General features: G+C 35.5%; 1 protein-coding gene across 1 annotated transcript; it reads right to left on the reverse strand.

The window, feature by feature from the left end:
- Positions 1 to 47: 47 nt before the first annotated feature.
- carhsp1 (calcium regulated heat stable protein 1) lies at positions 48 to 21,827 on the reverse strand. Its single transcript, XM_073841132.1, has 4 exons — positions 21,689 to 21,827; positions 3,801 to 4,008; positions 2,164 to 2,286; positions 48 to 671 (listed from the first exon to the last, which is right to left on the reverse strand). Exons 2-4 carry the CDS (start codon positions 3,980 to 3,982, stop codon positions 509 to 511), a joined length of 468 nt encoding a protein of 155 aa, XP_073697233.1. The 5' UTR covers positions 3,983 to 4,008; positions 21,689 to 21,827; the 3' UTR covers positions 48 to 508.
- Positions 21,828 to 21,919: the final 92 nt, after the last annotated feature.

Below are 21,919 nucleotides of genomic sequence, written 5' to 3' on the forward strand. Positions count from 1 at the left end.
GACTGTCTTTGAAGAAAAATGACCAAGAAACACACGTGCACATGAGAAATGATCAAAATGATATATATTGACAATGTAGACATACACAGACACATTTTTTTTCAGTGATTAAAATTAAAAAATATATGTAAATCTAGCTATTTTAGCGATTTAGATATGCGTTAAGGCTTGTTAAGAGTGCGCAGTCAGTTCTAGTATTGAAATCAATCAGCGATTCACGGATGGTTAGTGTACGTATACCCGACTGCTGTTCATTCCACATTATTAACCACAAACCCAATAATAAACAGTTTTAAGCAAACTCCCCTCCTGAGCCTGAAGAAAGAAAAGGGGGAGAAAAAAAAACAGATGCAATATTTTTTATCATTTTCTTGGAATTGTGGAGTCTCACACAGCTCTTAAAGGCATTCATTCATTCAGCCTTGTTCCCATCCCCCTCAAACCTCCAAAAAAGGAACAGAAACCCATTTTGCCATTGCTATCACACAGTTCAGAGTTAGAGAGGATCTCATGATTCAACCACAGCTCCAGACCAGGTCTCATGCTTTATGCCTGGTGCTAAATGAGTGATGGTCACCTCCACAGCCTGGATCTTCTCATGTTTGGGTGGAATAGAGCAGATCTTGTAGCTAACTTCATCTCCTTCCATAGGCACATATTCTCCCTCGATGCTGTGGGAAGAATGGAGATCATTAGCAAAACATCAAATGTTTTGTTTGTGTGAATAAATGAAACTGTTTTTCCTTCACCACACACATGCCGAAGCGTGCTCGATGCTCGCGGTGTTCTCAGCCGCTGTCGCCTTAATATATGAGTACATGAACACATAAACAATCTCTAGAACTGCTCTGAGAGTCTTTTACCCAAGGGTTAAATTGCTCTTGAAGGGGAGGACTTTCCTCGTACATTTTCAACATTAAAGGCTATAGTTGTACACACTTTACTCATTCTTACTAATTCAAGCAATCAGGTGACTCGGGTGTTTTTATTTCAAAAGGCAGAAACAGCGTCTTCAAAAAAGTTTAAATTGCATTTTAACTTTATTTGATGAAGTAGCAACGTTTATTGCTGATGTTCCAAAAGCGCCTCCTACTGGCAGAGAATCAAATTGGATTTTCATTAAGCCTGCCTGCTGTCCACTCATATAACTGTTGTAAATTAATATAATTTATATGTCTGACTTGTTTCTTTTCTTAAAAAATGTTTTAAAGGCTAAAATGTGAGATTTATCATTTCAGATATTTTTTTGTGAAAACCTGTTTCTCAACTGTAAATCATTTATAGCCATTTTACTGTGTAAAATGTTACCTCAGACATTGCTTTACCCTGCTCATATGGTATTAATTTTTACATTTAAATTAATTTTTTGCAGAAGTCTTAAATTTTTATTTAAAAATCCTGCAAACAGATGTAGCTCTGCACACTGCCAGCATCTAGAATGATTTTGATAAGCATTTTAGTGTTTTTAACGAGACTCTCTTAATTATATTTTACAGTTTTTATTTTATGATTTTATGAATTTTATGAATTTAATGAATATTTTGTAAAAAAAAATACAACTTTGGAAATACATTATGTAAGTACATTATGCAATGCATGCTGCAAATGTTTGTTTGTTTGCACAGAATTAGATTTTATGTAGTTGATGAACATTAAAACATCTAGAATAGAAGCAAATATCCAAAAGGGTGCAAACACTCATCTGCAGGTTTCCAACTTTCAGTAAAATCCATAAAATAATTTGATACTGAATGTTTGACAAGAGGGCAGCTGGCAAGTCTATCCGTTTTTCCACTGGTCAAACACACTTGATCTGAGAGAAGCCAGTCTACCGCTCTTATCTCTCATACTCACGTGTTTAACTGAGCCCTGACCCTAAAACCTTTCACACACACGCTCCACAAGTTTCTATTCCCAGAAGCCCCTCCTTCATGACCAGTTCAAACCCATCTACAAATAGAGTGGGAGCAATAACATTTATGACCTCTGATTAGGAATGCATATTAATAATGATTAGTGTTTGCATCTGCTCCCCTGATGATTAAGGTGTTGTAGATATGTGTGATTCCGAGTCAACTGGGTTTGTTGTGGAGTGTGCGTTGGCTTAGATGTAGAAGCATGAAATCTTGTTGAAGGTTCAAGATGTTTTCCCAGTGAACTTACTCAGATATGTGCACGAAGACGTCATTGCCTCCATCTGATGGAGTGATGAAACCGTGTCCTTTGGAACGTGAAAAGCACTTGCAGACCCCAGCGAAGACCGGCCCCTCAGCTGCACGCGCTGCACTGTAGTGGCGGAGAAGAAAAGGTATTATTCCACAAGCTATATATACAGCTGAAGTCAAAAGTTTACATACGCCTTGCAGAATCTGCAACATGTTAATTATTTGACCAAAATAAAAGGGGCCATACAAAATGCATGTTATTGTTTATTTAGTACTGACCTGAATAAGATATTTCACATAAAAGATGTTTACATATAGTCCACAAGAGAAAATAATAGTTGAACTTATAAAAATGACCCTGTTTAAAAGTTTACATACACTTGATTCTTAAAGGAGTAGTTCACTTTCAGAACAAAAATGTACAGATAATGTACTCACCCCCTTGTCATCCAAGATGTTCATGTCTTTCTTTCTTCAGTCGTAAAGAAATGATGTTTTTTTGAGGAAAACATTTCAGGATTTCTCTCCATATAATGGACTTCTATGGTGCCCTTGAGTTTGAGTTTTGAAAATGCAGTTTAAATGCAGCTTCAAAGGGCTCTAAATGATCCCAGCCGAGGAAAAGGGTCTTATCTAGCAAAGCGATGGGTTATTTTCTAAGAACATTTACAATTTATATACTTTTTAATCTCTACACAGAGTACACGAGCATTTGAGGTTAAAAAGTATAAAATGTTTTTTTTTTTTTTTTTAGAAAACTTTTTGACCGATTGTTTTTCTAGATAAGACCCTTCTTTCCTCGGCTGTGATCGTTTAGAGCCCTTTGAAGCTGCATTTTGGAAGTTCAAACTCAAGGGCACCATAGAAGTCCATTATATGGAGAGAATTCCTGAAATGTTTTTCTCAAAAAACAATTTCTTTACGACTGAAGAAAGAAAGATATGAACATCTTGGATGACAAGGGGGTGAGTACATTATCTGTACATTTTTTTTTTTAAAGTGAACTAATCCTTAAATGCTGTGTTGTTACCTAAATGATCCACAGCTGTTTTTTTTTTTTTTTTTTTTTTTTTTTTTTTGTTAAGTGATTTTTTTATTAGGCCCTTTTTGTCCTGAACAGTTAAACTGCCTGCTGTTCTTCAGAAAAATCCTTCAGGTCCCACAATTGTTTTGGTTTTCCAGCATTTTTGTGTATTTGAACCATTTCCAACAATGACTGTATGGTTTTGAGATCCATCTTTTCACACTGAGGACAACTGAGCGACTCATATGCAACTATTACAGAAGGTTTAAACTCTCACTGATGCTCCAGAAGAAAACACAATGCATTAAGAGCAGAGGGGTGAAAACTTTTTGAATTTGAAATGCTACTGATTTTGTCTTCTGTAGAACATTTAAGTGTCTCCTGTAGCTTCTGAAGGGCAGTACTAAATGAAAAAATATGATATTTAAGCAAAATAAGAAAAATGTACACATGCTCATTCCGTTCAAAAGTTTACACCCCTGGCTCTTAATTCATTGTTTTCGTTTCTGAAGCATCAGTGAGTGGTTGACTCGATCTATCTATCTATACACAAGCACATGAAAATATGAAATGAACAGGTGACAGCAGTTGATGGTTGCGGCTGTACTCACGCTGAGCAGGTGCGGTTGCGGCGGGTGGGCAAGGGGCTGGGAATCAGGTAGCACCTCATGGGGGAGGGTGACCGGTCTCTTTGGCGGCAGGCGGGCAGACGCAGAGAGCTGGGGGACACTGGAGAGACTGGGGACAGAGGAGGGGTGGTGGACTTCACAGGAGATGATGCGTCTGAGGACATGCTGACAGTGGGACACTCAAAGGATACTGGGAAGACAGAAAGGGTGGGGAGCTTTAGTTTTTAGGACTGAAATAGGTTCGCAAGCAGCATTTCCTTAAAATACACAGCATGACATTGTCTGGATGTGTACATGAACTAAAAAAAACATCACTGCAAAATGCACTGATGTGTCAATACACCAGCAGTAATGATGCTAACTGTAATATATAAAAAATAAAATACTGGTATCATGTTCATACTACACATAGTAGTAAATAATCCATTGCCAGTAACAATCTGGTTGACGCTCCAGCATAACAGGTGTCGGTCCTGCATCTTAAAGGGATAGTTCACTCGAAAACTAAAATTCTGTCATTAATTACTCACCCTCGTGTCGTTCCAAACCCATTAAGACCTTTGTTCATCTTCGGAACACAAATTAAAATATTTTTGATGAAATCCGAGAGCTTTCTGACCCTGCATAGACAGCAACACAATCGACACGCTCAACAAGATATTAAGGACTTTGTTAAAACAGTCCATGTCGTGGTACTCTTGTGAACGCGCGTCAAAGACTGGCAGAGAAGAGAAGAAACTGTTGAATGAAGTTGTTATTTTTGTTTTCTTAGTGCACAAAAAGTATTCTCATAGCTTCATAACTTTACAGTTGAACCACTGATGTCACATGGACTATTTTAACAACATCCTCACTACCTTGAACGTGCCAGTTGCGTTACCGTCTATGCAGGGTCAGGAAGCTCTCTGACTACTTCAAAAATATCTTGTTCTGATGATAAACAAAGATTTTACAGGGTTGGAACGACATGAGGGTGAATAATTACTGACAGAATTTTCTTTTTGGGGGAACTATCCCTTTAATACTGATTGCCATGCATCTTTAAAAAAAGCATAATCATGAGAAGATGACGGACTAAAACAAGACACTCTACCCACATTCAATAAAAAAAGGAGCTCGCCAGTGTGGGGATTTTTTAGATGCTGTACAGGAAGTGTCAACAGGTTATTTTTGTACGCTTTTGTTTGGTTATGGTCACAAACTCTGTCTCAGGCATCCTACTCATATTACACACGTACTGATTCATTGTGATAACACAAATTAAAGTTTAACATGAATGTGAATGAGGGCATTATTTATATAGTTATTTTCGTTTCAAAATATATATTAGGCATCATTATAACAATTAATTGTTACTGAATTATTTTGGCCATTAAAATCACATAGAAAAGAATCTATTTTGACAACCCTAATCATAATGAAATAAATATATCAGCAAATATACTGATATATGCAATTATGTCTTATCAGTTAATTTGATTATAATTTTGGATCTTGTAAAAAAAAATATCTAATATGTTCATAATACATGTTTACAAGCAGTACTCAACATAATCACATTTCTTTCATAATTAACAGTGAAACAGTTTCCAAAAAGCAATCACTGAGAAGATGTGGCACTTATCATAAAAAAAAAAAATGCCTGATACCTATCCTTTTGAGAATTTTCCACTGCTGTGAAACAACAACAACAACAAAAAATACATTCAATCCAAAAATTATTCAGACACCAGATATAAATATAATTTTTTTATATTTTTCTACTAGTGGTGCAGGACACTATAGTTAATTTATGTAAGTGATGATAGCAAAATAAAGTAAACTGTTACATATTATACCCAATCATTTTTCATAAAGTTGACTACCAGTAAAATTTATAAAAAAATTTGAAAGCAAAAATTATTCAGACACTTTGACCTGACCATGTTTTGCTTAAGTGTTTTTTTTCTGTAACTGCTAATGCGACCTTTTTACACCACAGACTGAACAAATTAAGCATTTCTTGGTAATTGGTCAACAAAGTACTAATAGTTGAGTAAATATTGTCATACTAACAGTTGTCTGAATTTTTGGTTAACTGTAATCCATTTCCTTCCTATCAAAGTTATCCAACATTATAAATAATAATTTGTTCTGACAGTTAAACTCTGATTTCTTGTCATATTTTATTACCATTTTTTAAACTACAGCAAATAAACTGTGATAATGTGACAAATGTTGGTGTCTGAACACATTTTGGTTTGACTGTAATAATAATAATAATAATAATAATAATAATAATAATAATAATAATAATAATAATAATAATAATAATAATAATAATAATAATAATAATGCAATTCCTCAGATAAGCTGGCCTGTGACACTGACACAGATCTCAGGTAACTCAACATCTCTAGTATATAGTGGATGCAACACAGCCTGAGGGAGCCACTTCACAAAACACTGGAAGACTCCGATCAGCAATTAGTTACTTTACTACTGAAACACAAGACATAAAGCCTGTTTTTGTTTTCTTCTCCTGCATCTAAATACACAGCTATAACATTCTGTATCCAAGCTCTGCTGCCTCGCTCACTTGCATATTCATTTTAAACACACCTATATATATGTATATATGTATATACCTACTCATATATTATTCATACACAGTTTTTATCAATCCAAATGTCAACTGTGCCTTTTGACTTTGACTTTCAGCATCCCTGATAACCACCAGCACTGAAACACAAGCCTCCAGTGGCCGCAGGCTGCAGCTCCCATTTGCGACAGTAATGCGATCGTTCAATGTTGATGCTGCAGGCCACGTTCAGCCTTTGTTAGCCCTATCTGACCGATCCCCCCCATCCGGGAAGATATTACAAACATGCTCTGCCAGAAGAGCATTTGCTTAGGCCACCAGAGGTTCAATCCTCCTTGTCGAGCAGGACTTGGTTGCGGAATCTGTTAACTGATGCACTGGAGCACTGCATGTTAACATGAACGGGCCACGAAGGGTCAAGCATCCCTAGTAATCACAGCAGGAAATGGCATCGAATGCATAATCGCACCCTCCCTCATTGTCATTGCTCTCCTCAGGGCCATTACAGCCCACACATATCATAACAAGAGCAGGATGACCACGAAAGATGTTACTTATGCGCTGTAAAGCATATTAAATAATAATTTGATTATTTCAAATCGCACCCAAGAAGTGGCAAAGCGGCAAAGCCATGGCAACATTGTACCAATGGTTCCCTCGAGAGATGCGAGATGAGAAAAGGCCCCTTTGTACCTTCAGATGGATTACATCACTGCAATTATAGCTTTCTGCTGTCAGGCTCAGCATGCCCCATAAACAGAAAACGAGGCCAGTGAGTGTTTGAAAGCCAGGGCCAATTATACAGCACTGATTGTGTGCTGAGGTACTGATGCATGGGTGAACATTTGCTTTTGCTCTCATTCGTTCCACATACACATCAGTAGAAAAGGACACAGGGAGTTCATCCCAACAGGAGGAAGAAACTTCCATCACATATGTGACCCTGGACCACAAAACCAGTCTTAAGTCGCTGGGGTATATTAGTAGCAATAGCCAAAAATACATTGTATGGGTCAAAATTATTAATTTTTCTTTTATGCCAAAAATCATTAGGAAATTAAGTAAAGATCATGTTTCATGAAGATTTTTTGTAAAATTCCTACTATAAATATATCAAAATGTAATTTTTGATTAGTAATATGCATTGTTAAGAACTTAATTTGGACAACTTTAAAGGTGATTTTCTCAGTATTTTCATTTTTTTGCACCCTCAGATTCCAGATTTTCAAATAGATGTATCTCGGCCAAATATTGTCCTATCCTAACAAACAATACACCAATAGAAAGCTTATTTATTGAGCTTTCATATGATGTATACATCTCAGTTTTGTAAAATTTAACCTTATGACTGGTTTTGTGGTCCAGGGTCACATATAAAAAAAGTACCATGGTTTTGGCATTTTAAACACCATGTAAATACCACAGTATATGATACGATTTACAACATACTTTGACAGTACATACTACACACCAGGGTTTTACTGTCACTGTACCAGGATATTACCACAGTAATGTTGTAAGGAAATTTGTTTATACAGTTGAGGTCAAACGTTTACATACACCTTGCAAAATCTGCAAAATGTTTATTATTTTACACAAATAATGACCCTGTTCAACAGTTTACATAGAATACAATAGATAGTTGTTTATGAGTCTCTTGTTTGTCCTGAACAGTTAAACTGCCTGCTGCTTTTCAGAAAAAATCCTTCAGGTCCCACAACTTATTCGTTTTTCCAGCTTTGTGTATTTGAACCCTTTCTAACAATGGCTGTATGATTTTGAGATCCATCTTTTCACACTGAGGACAACTGAGGGACTCATATGCAACTATTACAGAAGGTTCAAACACTCACTGATGCTTCAGAAAGAAACACAATGCATTAAGAGCCAGGGGGTGAAAACTTTTGAACAGTATGAAGATGTGTACATTTTTCTTATTTTGCCTAAAGATCATATTTTTTTCATTTAGTACTGCCCTTCAGAAACTACAAAAGATACTTGAATGTGTTCCAGAAGACAAGATAAGCGTTTCCTTCTGAAGCATCAGTGAGAGTTTGATCTTTCAGTAATCGTTGCATTTAAGTCCCTCAGTTGTTCTCAGTGTGAAAGTGTGATGGATCTCAAAATCATACAGTCATTGTAGGAAAGAGTTTAAATACACAAAGATGCTGAAAAACCACAGAATTTGTGGGACCTGAAGGATTTTTCTGAAGAACAGCAGGCTGTTTAACTGTTCAGGACAAACAAGGGACTCATGAACAACTATTACAAAACAAAACAGCTGTGGATCATTCAGGTAACAACACAGTAATGAGAATCAAGTGTATGTAAACTTTTGAACAGAGTCATTTTTATAAATTCAACTATTATTTTCTCTTGCGGACTATATGTAAACATCTTTTATGTGAAATATCTTATTCAGGTCAGTACTAAATAAAAAAAATAACATGCATTTTGTATGATCCTTCTTATTTTGGTAAAACAGTTAACATTTTGCAGATTCTTCAAGTTGTATGTAAACTTTTGACGTCAACTGTACAAAGCAGACTCTTCAGCGGTGGTTTTCAACCTTTGCTCCTCCACATGCAGTATTGTATTACCAAAAACAATATTTGAGGACCCCCTACCCAGGGTGTGATATTTCCCCTTGCACCTTGCTGAAATGAAAACAAAGGTACTAGGGAGAATCTTACGGATGTAATTACAATGAAAATAATTTCAATCTTCAGAATTTTTTGTAACCAACACATTAAAGAAGTTGTTGAGGGAAAGATGAAAAACGTCGATTATGTTCATTATGGTTGTACACCACAACAAAGAACTAAATAAAAAAGATGAAAAATCAAAGTGTAGCGCAATATGACATATTTTGTTGACGAAGATTGTTGAATTATTTTTTTTTTTTGTTACCTTTTGTAATTTTAATTTTCTTACTACCTTTCTGGGTCTTGAACGTGTCAGTTGTGTTGATGTCTATGCAGGATCAGAAAGCTCTTGGATTTCATCAAAAATATCCTAACTGATCTCATGACAACTTTTTTTTACCTGTGAGAACTTTTTTGCAAGATGCAAAATAAATATCAATATGTACTCATAAGTATATATCACTGCAGCTTCCAACAGAAATGTCCACTAGAGGCGGTAAAACAGTGAACACTTGTAATAATTTTCGTACACAGCTATGATTACAGCTCCTTATGTTTTGTTTTCCGCATGCAACAAGCTTGCTCGGTACCTCAGCCGGCACGGAATTGGACTTAGGATGTGGAATCCTTGGGTACAAATCTCGTGAAAAACATGAATCACGATGAAAGAGCTAAACATAAACTGAGATAAACTGAGAGATTGAAAAACAAGCTAAAACAGCATGCTTGCGATTGCATTTTTATGTGACTGATTAACTGATTTGGTGCTAAAGTAAACATTTTTATTATTACAAATGTTGAAAACAGTTGTGCTGCCTGACAGTTGTTTGAGGAAACCATACATTTTCTTGGACCATTTGATGAAGAGAAAAGAAATTTATTTGAAATTAAATTTTTAAAATGAAAGTATCTTTACAGTCACTTTTGTTTGATTTAATGCATTCTTGCTGAATAGAAGTAATAATGGCTTACAAAAATGTCTTTCTAACACCAAACGTTTAAACATATACTTACATGACTTGTTTAGTATGCAATACACAGAGAAACTAGCTGGTAGACAGTTTGCCGATCTTTCTAAAGAGGTCTAAAACCAAACAACAGCTTTTAGACAAAGGTCAACAGAGGGAGGAAGACATGACCTCAGGATGAGCACACAGACCACACTAGAGGTCAGCTATGGAATTTACTGGAATTTTCCATCAACTCCACCTCTAACCAGAGTTTGCTGTTGAAAAGTCTGCCTGCGTAGGCAAATAACTCTGTCTGGCACTAACCATCCACAATAGGAGCACTAAGCCATGTTGTGAGCCGGGATCTAAACTATGCCATTCCAATACGCAATATAACACAACAGAACGGTCTTTATAGACAAAATGTGATTTCTATTTACATCTCAAGGTCAATAAGGAACGTAACATGCTAACACAAGCTCTGTGCACGTAAAAAAAACTCGTGAAAAACAGGAAATAAAACATGCAGTAGGGGAAGAAAATGTACATTTGCATTTACATCACCTAAAAGTAAATGTATGTCAAGGCAACAATGAAACGAGTTTCGAGTACCGCCCACAACAACTAGTTTAGCAAAATAAGGTCACAGAAGTACATTTCCACCAGCTAACAAAAATACGTTCTAAGAATGTTTTGCTAAAGTTTCGAGTGAGTTATGAAAAGTTCTCTGAATGTTCAAAATATCCAGCTTTTTAAAAATGTGTAAAACTGTAAACAATTATTTTACAAAGACAGCAAATACGTAAAACAAAAATAACTGGAGTATCTTTTACAAGAAAATACTATTTTCAAGTCTTTCTAAATGTCAGGTTTATTTCAAAACATCACTTTCCATTTCTTTGTAATTACAGTAATCAACATTTGAAGTGGATCAAAACCTTTCATCAAAGTTGTCCAAAAAACAAAACAATACCCGTTGTTGTCTTAGGACAACTTTGATGAACTTTTCTGATCCACTTCAAATGTTGACTACTATAGCGGTGAAATTTACTAGCAATTTCTGAGTAAAATTGTTTCTTCACCGGTCTTTTTCCCCAGTGTATACAAACATCAAGGGAATGTTTTATTTTCTCATTTCTCATCATGCGACTATTACAGTCGAAGTCAAAAGTTTACATACACCTTGCAAAATCTGCAATTATTTTACCAAAATAAGAGGATCATACAAAATGCATGTGATTTTTTTATTTGGTAGTGACCTGAGTAAGATATTTCACATAAAAGACATCTACATGTAGTCCACAAGAGAAAATAATAGCTGAACTTACAAAAATTAGCCCTTTCAAAAGTTTACATACACTTGATGCTTAATACTGTGTTGTTACCTGAATGTTTCACAGCTGTGTTTTTTTTTGTTTAGTGACAGTTGTTTATGATTCCCCTAGTTTGTCCTAAACAATTAAATTGTCCACTGTTCTTTAGAAAATCGCTTCAGGTCCCACAAATGTTCACTGATGCTTCAGAAGAAAACATGATGCATTAAAAGCTGTGGGGTGAAAACATTTTGAATTTAACTTATCTTTTCTTCTGGGCAACATGTAAGTATCTTCTGTAGCTTCTGAGGGGCAGTACTACATAAATATGATATTTAGGCAAAATAAAAAAAAATCATTTGGTTCAAAAGTTTTCAACCCTCGGCTCTTAATGCATCGTTTTTCCTTCTAGAGCATCAGTGAGAGTTTGAACCTTCTGTAATAGTTGCATATGAGTCCCTAAGTTGTCCTCAGTGTGAAAAGATGGATCTCAAAATCAGTCATTGTTGGAAATGGTTCAAATACACAAAAATGCTGACAAACGAAAGGATTTTTCTGAAGAACAGTGGACAAACAAGGGACTCTATCACCAAATAAAAACACAGCTGTGGATCATTCAGGTAATGACACAGTATTAAGATGCCAATGCAAACTTTTGAACAGGGTCATTTTTATAAATTCAACTCTTATTTTCTCTTGTGGACTACATGTAGATGTCTTTTATGTGAAATATCTTATTCAGGTCAGTACTAAATCAAATGTATGATCCCTCTTATTTAGGTAAAATAATTAACATTTTGCAGATTCTGCAAGATGTATGTAAACTTTAGATTTTAACTGTATGGGAAGGTAACTTTGAATGTTCTCTGAATGTTCTGAAACTAGTATATTTTTAAAAAACCTCTTAGAACATTAAAGACCAACGAATGAACATTCTGGAAGAACGTTTGTTCATAACTTTGACAAAACCTTGCCAGAATGTTAGCCAAAGATATGAGAACGTTTCCTATTAGCTGGGTGACGTTCTAGAGTTTTCAATCAAATGTTTAACATACTCTTTATGTGAAGCTTACAAATCATTCAAAACAAATCAAGCATGCAAAGGCCGCAAACAAATTGTGTCATCACGTACGCAGAATCTTGACTATATTCCCTCCAGGCTTGATTGGTAGAATAAACAACCCCCACGAAAGATTACAAGTGGGCGTCATCAGCAGTCAGTTATGTACGGTATGTAACTGCTGATCTACTAATCTGCACTTGATCTAGCAACCGTAGTAACAAGCACTTGTGCCCTTGAAATGACCGGGATACTCGCCAGCAACAGTGTGCTCAGGTACAAGCACTACTTGTTCTTCAACGAGGAAGCACGGCGACCTGGGTTGCATCAACCACTTCCCCCTCTTTCACTCCACCTGTAGCCTGTGTTGGTGGGCGGAGCGTCCGTGAAGGTGGTGATTATAAATACGGCAGGATTATAAATATGCTCTCCATCTGGATGGCGAGTTGCCAGGCTACAGTACAGCTGCGGGACATGTCTAGGAGAAGGACGGTCTATGAAACAGGACGACGGAAGGCATGTCGTGTCTGGAGGTGGGAATGTTGCGTGGGTTACAATTATCCGCTTGTTTGCACTCTAGGGCTGAAAGCACCTGAAGAGGTTCAGTGTGTAAAGTACACAGGAAGTGAGCAGCACGGCTTTTATTGCCTTTTAACGATCCAATGAATGTACATTTCCAACAAAATGCGAGTTAACAGATACACTTAACCAAACTGCGCCACTTAATGGAATCAACAACAATCATTATCACACCAGCGCAGTAAAACTACCACGCCAGCCTCAGCTGCATTTGTCCAATAACATGTCTACTCCTGCCCATGTTTTCCCTGAGGACATGCTAAATGGATATAAACTGAGGGATGAAAATGATAAAGAGTTTGCATGCATCACAGCCTGCAGGAAATGAAATAATGGGCCTAAAATGACAATGAACGACAAAATGACTAAAACCTCCGCCAGGTCCAGATGCCTACAGTCTCATCAATAAATGTTTCTACACACATTAACGGCACACTATTGAATCCGGCCCACAGTTTCAGGGTGCAAGGACAGCTCTGACTCAGACCCTACTGTTACAACCTCAATACATTTGAATGGAGCATGACTGAGAGTACAAACACAACTTTCTTTAGAGACATATCAGACTCTGAGTGGCAACTGATTTTATAACATATTTGGTTTTACAACCCACACTATACTCAGAAAAATGGTCAATCAATAGCTCTCCAAAAATGAAAATTCTGTCATTAATTACTCACTCATGTCATTCCAAACCCGGTCCTACTTTCGTTCATCTTCGGAGCACAAATTAAGATATTTCTTATGAAATCCGAGAGCTTTCTGAGTTCTGACCCTGCATAGACAGCAATGCAACTGACATGTTCAAGGCCCAGAAAGGTAGTAAGGACATTGTTAAAATAGTCAATTAGTGATTTAACTGTAATGTTGTGAAGCTACAATACAGGGCTGGACGAAATTACCTAAAATCTAAATTTTGATTAACTGAATATTTTACCTTGATTACGATTAATAAACGATTTCTGCAAAACGATGAGTGCAACGTAAAATGCTGACTATACATGTGGTATTGTGTTTTACAGGATTAAAAAAAATAATAACCAACAGGGGAAAATTACGTTGGCTAGAGGTTCTGAATTTGAGTTTCGATCACTTTCCGATTTATTCTACTATGAGAATACTTTTTGTGCGCAAAGTTTTCGCTCTGATTTCATCAAAAGTATCTTAATTTGTGTTCCAAAGATGAACGAAGGTCTTACAGGTTTGGAACGACATGACGGTGAGTAATTAATGACAGAATTTTAATTTTTGGGTGAACTATCCCTTTAAATCAATAACTGAGTTTTCAGGAATGGTCTTTCATTGTTCAGTATATACTTCAATGAAAGCAGTAGGAGTTACAGCAACATGCAATTTCCTGTTTTTGTAAAGCCACGTGTAACAGACAAATTTGACCTGTTCGAACACAGCAAGATCAAAACATTCTCCATTGTTTATGCACTGAACAGAAAGACAATTGATCCTTCTTGAAATCATGAAGTACAACATGGTGCCTATGAGTCCAAGGGCTCATTTTCCCTGCTACAATCTATGACTACACAGATACTTTACTCCTTGACTGTGCTTAAAAGAGAAGTTCACCAATAATTAAAAAATAATAATAATAAGCTGGTATTTGCATTGAATAACTAATTGAATAATTTCATTTTTTTGTCTGTTCCATGATATAACAAAATATTTCTGCATAAGACAAAGTAATACAGTTTTGTAAAAACATGAGGGTGAGTAAACCGTTTTCATTTTTAGGTGAACTATCCCTTTAATGGTCTTAAATCTAAATAAAGTTGCACAATATCCAAATTCACTCTTCCAACATAAACTAAACCACAGGTATCCTGACAAAATGCCAACGCTGAACGTGTGCACAAATACATCTGTGAAGATATTCAGGCCTAGCCAGCAAAACCAACAAGTTGATACGAGTTGACATGCTTATTTTGATTATTTAGAAATGCAGAATACACGAAGGAAAACAAGGAAAGCCCAGTTTTTTTGCAGGGTGGAGATCATGTTTGAAATGTCAGAATATGGCTGGAATATTTTGGTAGCGTATCCAAATTTCCAAATGGCCTTGAGACAAGGAATAGCAGGAGGGGAAACAGGGAGGCAGGGACCTTTTGTTCAATCAAAGGACACAACCAGGAAACAGCTAATCAAAACTGGTAGGGTAGTTTCCTCCTATACCAGAACTGATAGGTTTCCAACAATACAGTTATTAAAAATACAAAAAAAGCACTCATGCGCATTCATCCCAAAATAGACTTCAGAATCAAAGTCCTTCATCGTCTTAACTAAATAAATACAATTATAACAAGTCCAACCTAGAATCACTCAAATTTGTGACCCTGGGCCACAAAACCAGTCATAATTTTACAAAACTGAGATATATACATCATATGAAAGCTCAATAAATAAGCTTTCTATTGATGTATGGTTTGTTAGAATAGGACAATATTTGACTGAGATACATCTATTTGAAAATCTGGAATCTAAGGGTGCAAAAAAATCTAAATACTGAGAAAATCACCTTTAAAGTTGTCCAAATTAAGTTCTTAACAATGCATATTACTAATCAAAAATTACATTTTGATAGGTTTACAGTAGGAATTAGACAAAAAAATCTTCATTGAACATGATCTTTACTTAATATCCTAATGATTTTTGACATAAAAATAAAATCAATCATTTTGACCCATACCATGTATTTTTGGCTATTGCTACAAATATACCCCAGCGACTTAAGACTTAAGGTTTTGTGGTCCAGGGTCACATTTGATGTAATAGTTTTGGACACATTAAGGCCACTGTTTTCCTTGGAATAGGCCTATTTCAGAAACAAAAGTATTTTTATGATACAATTTTAAGTAATATTGTTGCTGAAATGTATTATTACAGTTATATGACAGTGAAAAGACTTGCACAACCCTTTATGATTCTTGAATACTGGTTCTTTTCAGTACAGTATTTCAAGGCTGGCAGTTTTTCCAGAACATGTGAAAAGCAAATATCTGGAAATAGTACATCACAGATCAAGCATCTGAAACCCGCCGCATGGTTCTTCGCATCAGACCAGCTTTCATGAAGTTCTCTGGTACGTAACAACAAACAAAATCAAATAGCATTGCAAGAAATAGCATGAAATAACAGGTGGACTCCACCTGCTACTAGGTTCAACCTACTAGGTCCTGCTTGGCTGAGGTTGGGATTGCATAACATGAACAGATATGAAAGGCATAGGTCACACACATAGTGACGTTTGCAAAATATCATCTTTGTAAGAGATTTATATGACAGGTAGAGTTGAAAAGGCCAAATCTATTCCATCAAGATGCTTTGAACTCTAATTTACATCTTAATGGTATTCTCGGACAGATCAAAACTCCAAGGTGCTTTCCTCGAAACAATGAACAATTTGCAATTTAATTATCTTCATCCTTACATCCCTCTTCCTTATTGACTGTGAGCTTAGTCTCGAGTTTGTACTGCAAAAGACAACAGACAGACAGTTTGTGCTACACTCTTAAAAATAAAGGTGCTTTAAAGTTTTCTTCAAGCAATGCCATAGAAGAAACATTTTTGGTTCCACAAAGAACCATTGAGTCAAAGGTTCTTTAAAGAACCATCTCTTTCTAACCTTTTTATAATCTGAAGAACCTTCTTTCACACAAAGAACCTTTTGTGAAACAGATGTTAAAGGTTCTTTATGGAACCATTTCGACAAAAAAGGTTCTTTTATAGCATCGTGTAGCACCTTTATTTTTAAGAGTGTAGTCTATGTAAACAGATTATCAGCTACATTAAAACATGTGCATGCTCTCACTTTAGATTACTTTTTGGTAACTTAAAGTTAACATGCTCTCTATTAACTCAATGTTGGATTATAGAGAGATAGCCTCTCTGTTTTATATATACCACATCGCACAAAATGGCTTCACACACAGAAAGAAAATCCTGTTAAAACCTCTGTCTGGATAAGCTTATAATTGTGTAATGAGGGAACAGAGCACACTGCAGCATTTCTTCTAATCACTGTAACAGATTGAGTACACTATGACCTCTAGTTGTCTGTATAAGGTCCCAACGGGGTATGCTGTCACTCCCCAAAATCCAATATTCCAACTGGAGAATATCAGTTACGTAACTGAAAGCATGGCCCAATGATCTAAGTAGAAACCTAGTAGAAACTTGAGTGAATAACACAATGTGCTCTTCAGGTGAGGACAAAAAATCATTTTCAAGACAAGAAATGAACAGTGCTGTGAGAAGTATATACCCCACTATGATGCAATCACTTTTCCTGTCTTTCAAAAGAATGAAAAAAAAAAAAAATGAATCAGCCCCTCAAAACACAATAACATGCCATCTGAGTGGCACCAATTTCCCTAGGATTCTTTAAGCTCTGTGACTTCAGCGTTGGGGAAAAATAGTGAACATCAGCCTGGATATGGTGACCTCCAATGTAATCAGCCTTTTCCTTGTCCTTGTAGTTTACAGTAACATGTTGTAGCCTTAAATTCAAGAATAATGAATAACAATAAATGAGATCACTTAACACAGTCAGTGATGAGTATGATGTAATTACATCAAGTGCACTTAAATCAGTTTGGTCAGAGCAACAACAACAACAACAAACCAAGATTTTGGAAATCTGTTTCTACAAAATGATACATTACATAAACAATCTGAATCAGGTTTGTTTTTGCTTTACGGTTTTATTAAATGTATGCTGTAAACTGAATCGTTATATAGGCTATTCTACAGAATTGGTCCAAAAAATGCAAATTGTACAATATTCAAGTACACATTTCGAGTAATTGTGCAGTTAATTCTCATATTGTATTTTCAGAAAGTTTTGGAATATTTGGCCTCTCCCCAAATTTTTGTCACTAATGAAACACAGTAATAATAATTTAATTAGAAGGGTTATATTGACCCATTAAGATTTTGATGATATTTGCATATATATATATATATATTTTTTTTTTTTTTTTTTTTTTTTTTTTTTTGATATTTTATTAAAATTCTTTCAGAGGTATAATTTCTGTATTTTTCTTTGTAAAAGGCAAAAAGTAATAATACTGATTTCAAAGTTAAGGATTCATTAGTTTGAATATACATTGAACCAAAAACTATCATAACATCTTCGACCACATCACATTGCAGAATTTTAACTCGCATACTAAAACACTACTAAAACATACTAAAATACAAAAAAAAATTGCATAACTGTTACTGAAATTTTGTTTATTTCCCCCAAATATGAGGATTATATGTAGGGCTGGGCGGTATACCTTTTCATACCGAATACCGGTGTTTTTTTTTTAATGATATTCATTTTTCATATACCCCAATACCGGTGAGTGTGTGCGTACAAAGCGCTGGGAACACGTATGTTGACGCAAACAGAAACCGCAGCTTGCACGTGCTTGTCTGAAGCAACACATCTGAGGTGTGGACGTATTTCAGTATATCTGAGAAAGACCCAGGGTTAGCGATTTGCAAAACTTGTAATGCCGAAATTTCAAGAGGGGGTGTGTCTGCAGTGATGAGAGCAGAGATCGGCGCATTGTGCGCAGACAGATGTAGCTTTCAGTGAGAGAAAAACAATGGCTTTACGTTGGTGTTACGTCGCAATATTTTAAAGATATGTCTTTTCTATATACTGTATTTTTATTAATATTTATGCTTTAAAGCCAATGGATATCACACAAGCAACGTGGAAACTGATCAATATGTTAAAGTGAAAGTAAAAACTGACTTTCAGCATCTGATGTGATTTCTTTCAGACAATGAGAGACGATTATACTTCATATGCTGATATTAATTTAGTCCCTTAATATTTTTCTTGTGCCCCGAACATGGTGGGAAAAATAAATAAATAAGAAACGTATTTTGTGTAAGGTTTGTTTTTGAAAGTCTTAAATAAAGCTCTTAATTTTCATTGATGACTGCAGTGTTATTAGGGGGTTATGAAAGTCATAATTATGATTTCAGGTGGTCTAAAATGTGGGGACTGAAAGACAAGAATTGCGATGAAACTTCAAAAGGCTATCCATTGAATAAATATGAGCGCTGCACGTTTCAAAATCATTTGTTGCGCTACTTTGTATACTACCATTCTGACAGCGCCTCCTGCTGGAAGAGAAACGCGTAGACTTAAATGTGAACTTGTGAAGAATGCACAATAAAGTGTTGTGTATTTTGACTGCAAATCATGAATTCTGATTTCTTCACCTCATTACAATTATGAGTGCCACTGTCACTTCTTTGTGAACAGCAGCATTTTGTGAGACCAATCAAACCTGGGTTAATACTAGTCCGGTCAATGTAAGCCAATATACTGCAGTAATTATTCTCTAATTTATTAGGAAATGTGGTTAACACCTAGTCATGCATGAAAAAAAAAAAAAAAAACCGTCATATACCGTGATACCGTATAATTTTGAAAAATACCGTGATATAAATTTTTGGTCATACCGCCCAGCTCTAATTATATGTTCCCTTTTCCCGTTTCGGTAGTGACAATTGTATGGGATAACATCAAAAAAAAAAAAAAAAAAAAAAAAAAAAAAAAAATATGTCACTACCCAAACTCCACCAAATGTTTCGGTAGTGACCATTTTAGATAATTTTGAATCTAGCTTAAAGATGCTAATCAACAAATGTTATAGAGTAACTCCCCAAAAAAAGTGTGCTTATTTGCAGAAAAAAGTGAAGTTACACATATTTTGACCACATTTTCCTCAAAAAGATGAGATCCATCTACTCACACCTTGTAGCTATGAGAGAGGGGGACACGGGAATATTTCCTGATTATACATGTATGGGTTTAGCTAAAAGATGGACTACAAGTCTCAGATAGACTAAAACATACATTGTTTCAGTAGTGACATGGAAAATGTGGGACAAGTTTCATAATTTACAAAGAAAATATTAACTTCACTTTTTAAAATAATTATAAAGACACTTTTAATAACACAAAAATGATTTAAACATCATTTTTATAAGCTGAAATGTAGGGGTTAGGGTTTGGTACAGCCACCTTCCAATTAAAAGTACCCAGTAAATTATGATTTTATATATATATACACATATAAAGCTTGCTAATATTTTAAATATTATTATGTGTTTCAATAGATAGAAGGATCTTAATAACCATCTAAGATTTGAATACCTAAATGCTTTTTAAAGGTGTTTTTTGGTTGTGGGACAGCAATTCGCACCAATTCTGTAGAATGGCCCATATACTCACAACTGTGTATTGTATTTAGAAGCTTTATTTTTGTAAATGTAAAAAATTTAAACAATCGTACCATTGTATCATTGTGTCTGCTATGTTTTTTAACTGACACCCCCCCCCAACTTCAAGCCCAAAGAAAATCAAGTTCACTCACTCACCAATTTTGTGGTAGCATTCATGTGCGTTCAACCCGTAAATACAATCTTTCCGACCTGACTTGAAGTAACATTACTCATATTCGTTCCAAAAATTATATGACTCACCAATTAGGAATTTGTGTTCCAGTGTAGGAAAAAGAAAAAAAGTTTGGTTTTTTTACATCCAATATAATGAATGTCACTTCAGAATGAGATGTCAAGCTCCCAAATGACAAAAAAATAAATAAATAAAATAAAAAATTTCAGAACAAGTCTTATGAACCTTCAGTATGACACACTTATACCGATTTACATCATTTTGAAAGTTGAAAGATTGCATAGACAACAGCAACCAAATGCATCAGTCAAGCCGATGTCTACTTTGCATTAAGCAGAAAAGAGAAAGTATTTTTATTTGGGGATTTAAAAATATCTTCAAAATGGAAATGCAAATTTAAAAATATAGTTTTACACGTCTAAAAATTAAAAACATTAGACAAAATACACATGTCCTAAACTAATGTATGCATTATCAACATATTCATTTAACATTTCCAAGTACATAATAAGAAGAGATGCTAAAGGTCACATGTACCTTCATTTACTGTACAGTGTTAATCTTGAAGACTCAATTATCAACCTAACACTGAGATACTTTTTTTAGTAAGTGGCGTTAAATCAAAAGCACTTAAGAACAATAACACGTTGTTATTTGTCCTGGTAACCTTAAAAGCAAAACCGACAAGCGGAGCACATCTCTAGAGAGGATCTGTTTTTCACTGTCATCTGGCGTCAACACGACTTCTACAATATTATGTCAACACCTAAACATCTGCCAAAGACTTCCAAGGCAAATGTATCAGCTTTATAGTCGCAGTCTAGGACCAAAACACTTTACGCGAAACACTCATTTTTCCTGTATATTTCCTAGAATTGTGCCACATGTTTACTAGTATTGTTACTTCGACGAGCTGCGCTTTGACCCCTCCCTCCTTCACCAACTCAACTAGTCTCTGTGCATTAATTAAACCACTTTATTTCAGTCATTTCATAAACTTTCTACAATATCTCATATCTGAAACCTTAAAAGTTACATATTAAAAAAAGAAATGTACAACAAGAAGGTAGAACGATGCCGACGATCGAGCAAAGATGCAACAGATTACTCAAGTGACCTCCAAAAGAGAAATTAATCCACGTTCAGCATTCACACTGAGGTACAAAACACGACCATCTGTCGTTATAATTCAGTTAGACTCTTGAATAATTCACGAACACATGTAAGTGTCTTTTCTTTCACTTTCGTAAAAGACAAGTCACTTTGTTTGGATATAAAATGTCAGAGAGAATCGCAGCTTCACTCACCGTTAGCAAATGTGCAAGAGTCAAAGAAAACAACCGTGGATTGTTGAAAACGGTAAATAACGATAAGCAGCCACGATACAAAGTAGTTGCTTGGCGTTTGCTGGTCTCTGTCTCACTCTGAATGAGGGTCCAAAGAGGCGTGACTAAACCGAAGCCATCGAAAATTACATCATTAAATGACAATTACCGTAAATCCTCACATATTCCGAGTTTGAAATGTAAACAAAAGTT

The sequence above is a fragment of the Garra rufa genome, chromosome 1, assembly GCF_049309525.1.
Source record: "Garra rufa chromosome 1, GarRuf1.0, whole genome shotgun sequence".
Classification (NCBI taxonomy): Eukaryota; Metazoa; Chordata; class Actinopteri; order Cypriniformes; family Cyprinidae; genus Garra; species Garra rufa.

Bases quoted from the DNA above. Each gene is read 5' to 3' on its own strand.
- carhsp1 (XM_073841132.1), bottom strand. From the start codon at position 3,982: ATGTCCTCAGACGCATCATCTCCTGTGAAGTCCACCACCCCTCCTCTG. The intron at 2,287-3,800 runs GTGAGTACAGCC...CCGCCACTACAG, and splicing joins CGCAACCGCACCTGCTCAGC to TGCAGCGCGTGCAGCTGAGG. The intron at 672-2,163 runs GTAAGTTCACTG...TTCTTCCCACAG, and splicing joins GTCTTCGTGCACATATCTGA to CATCGAGGGAGAATATGTGC.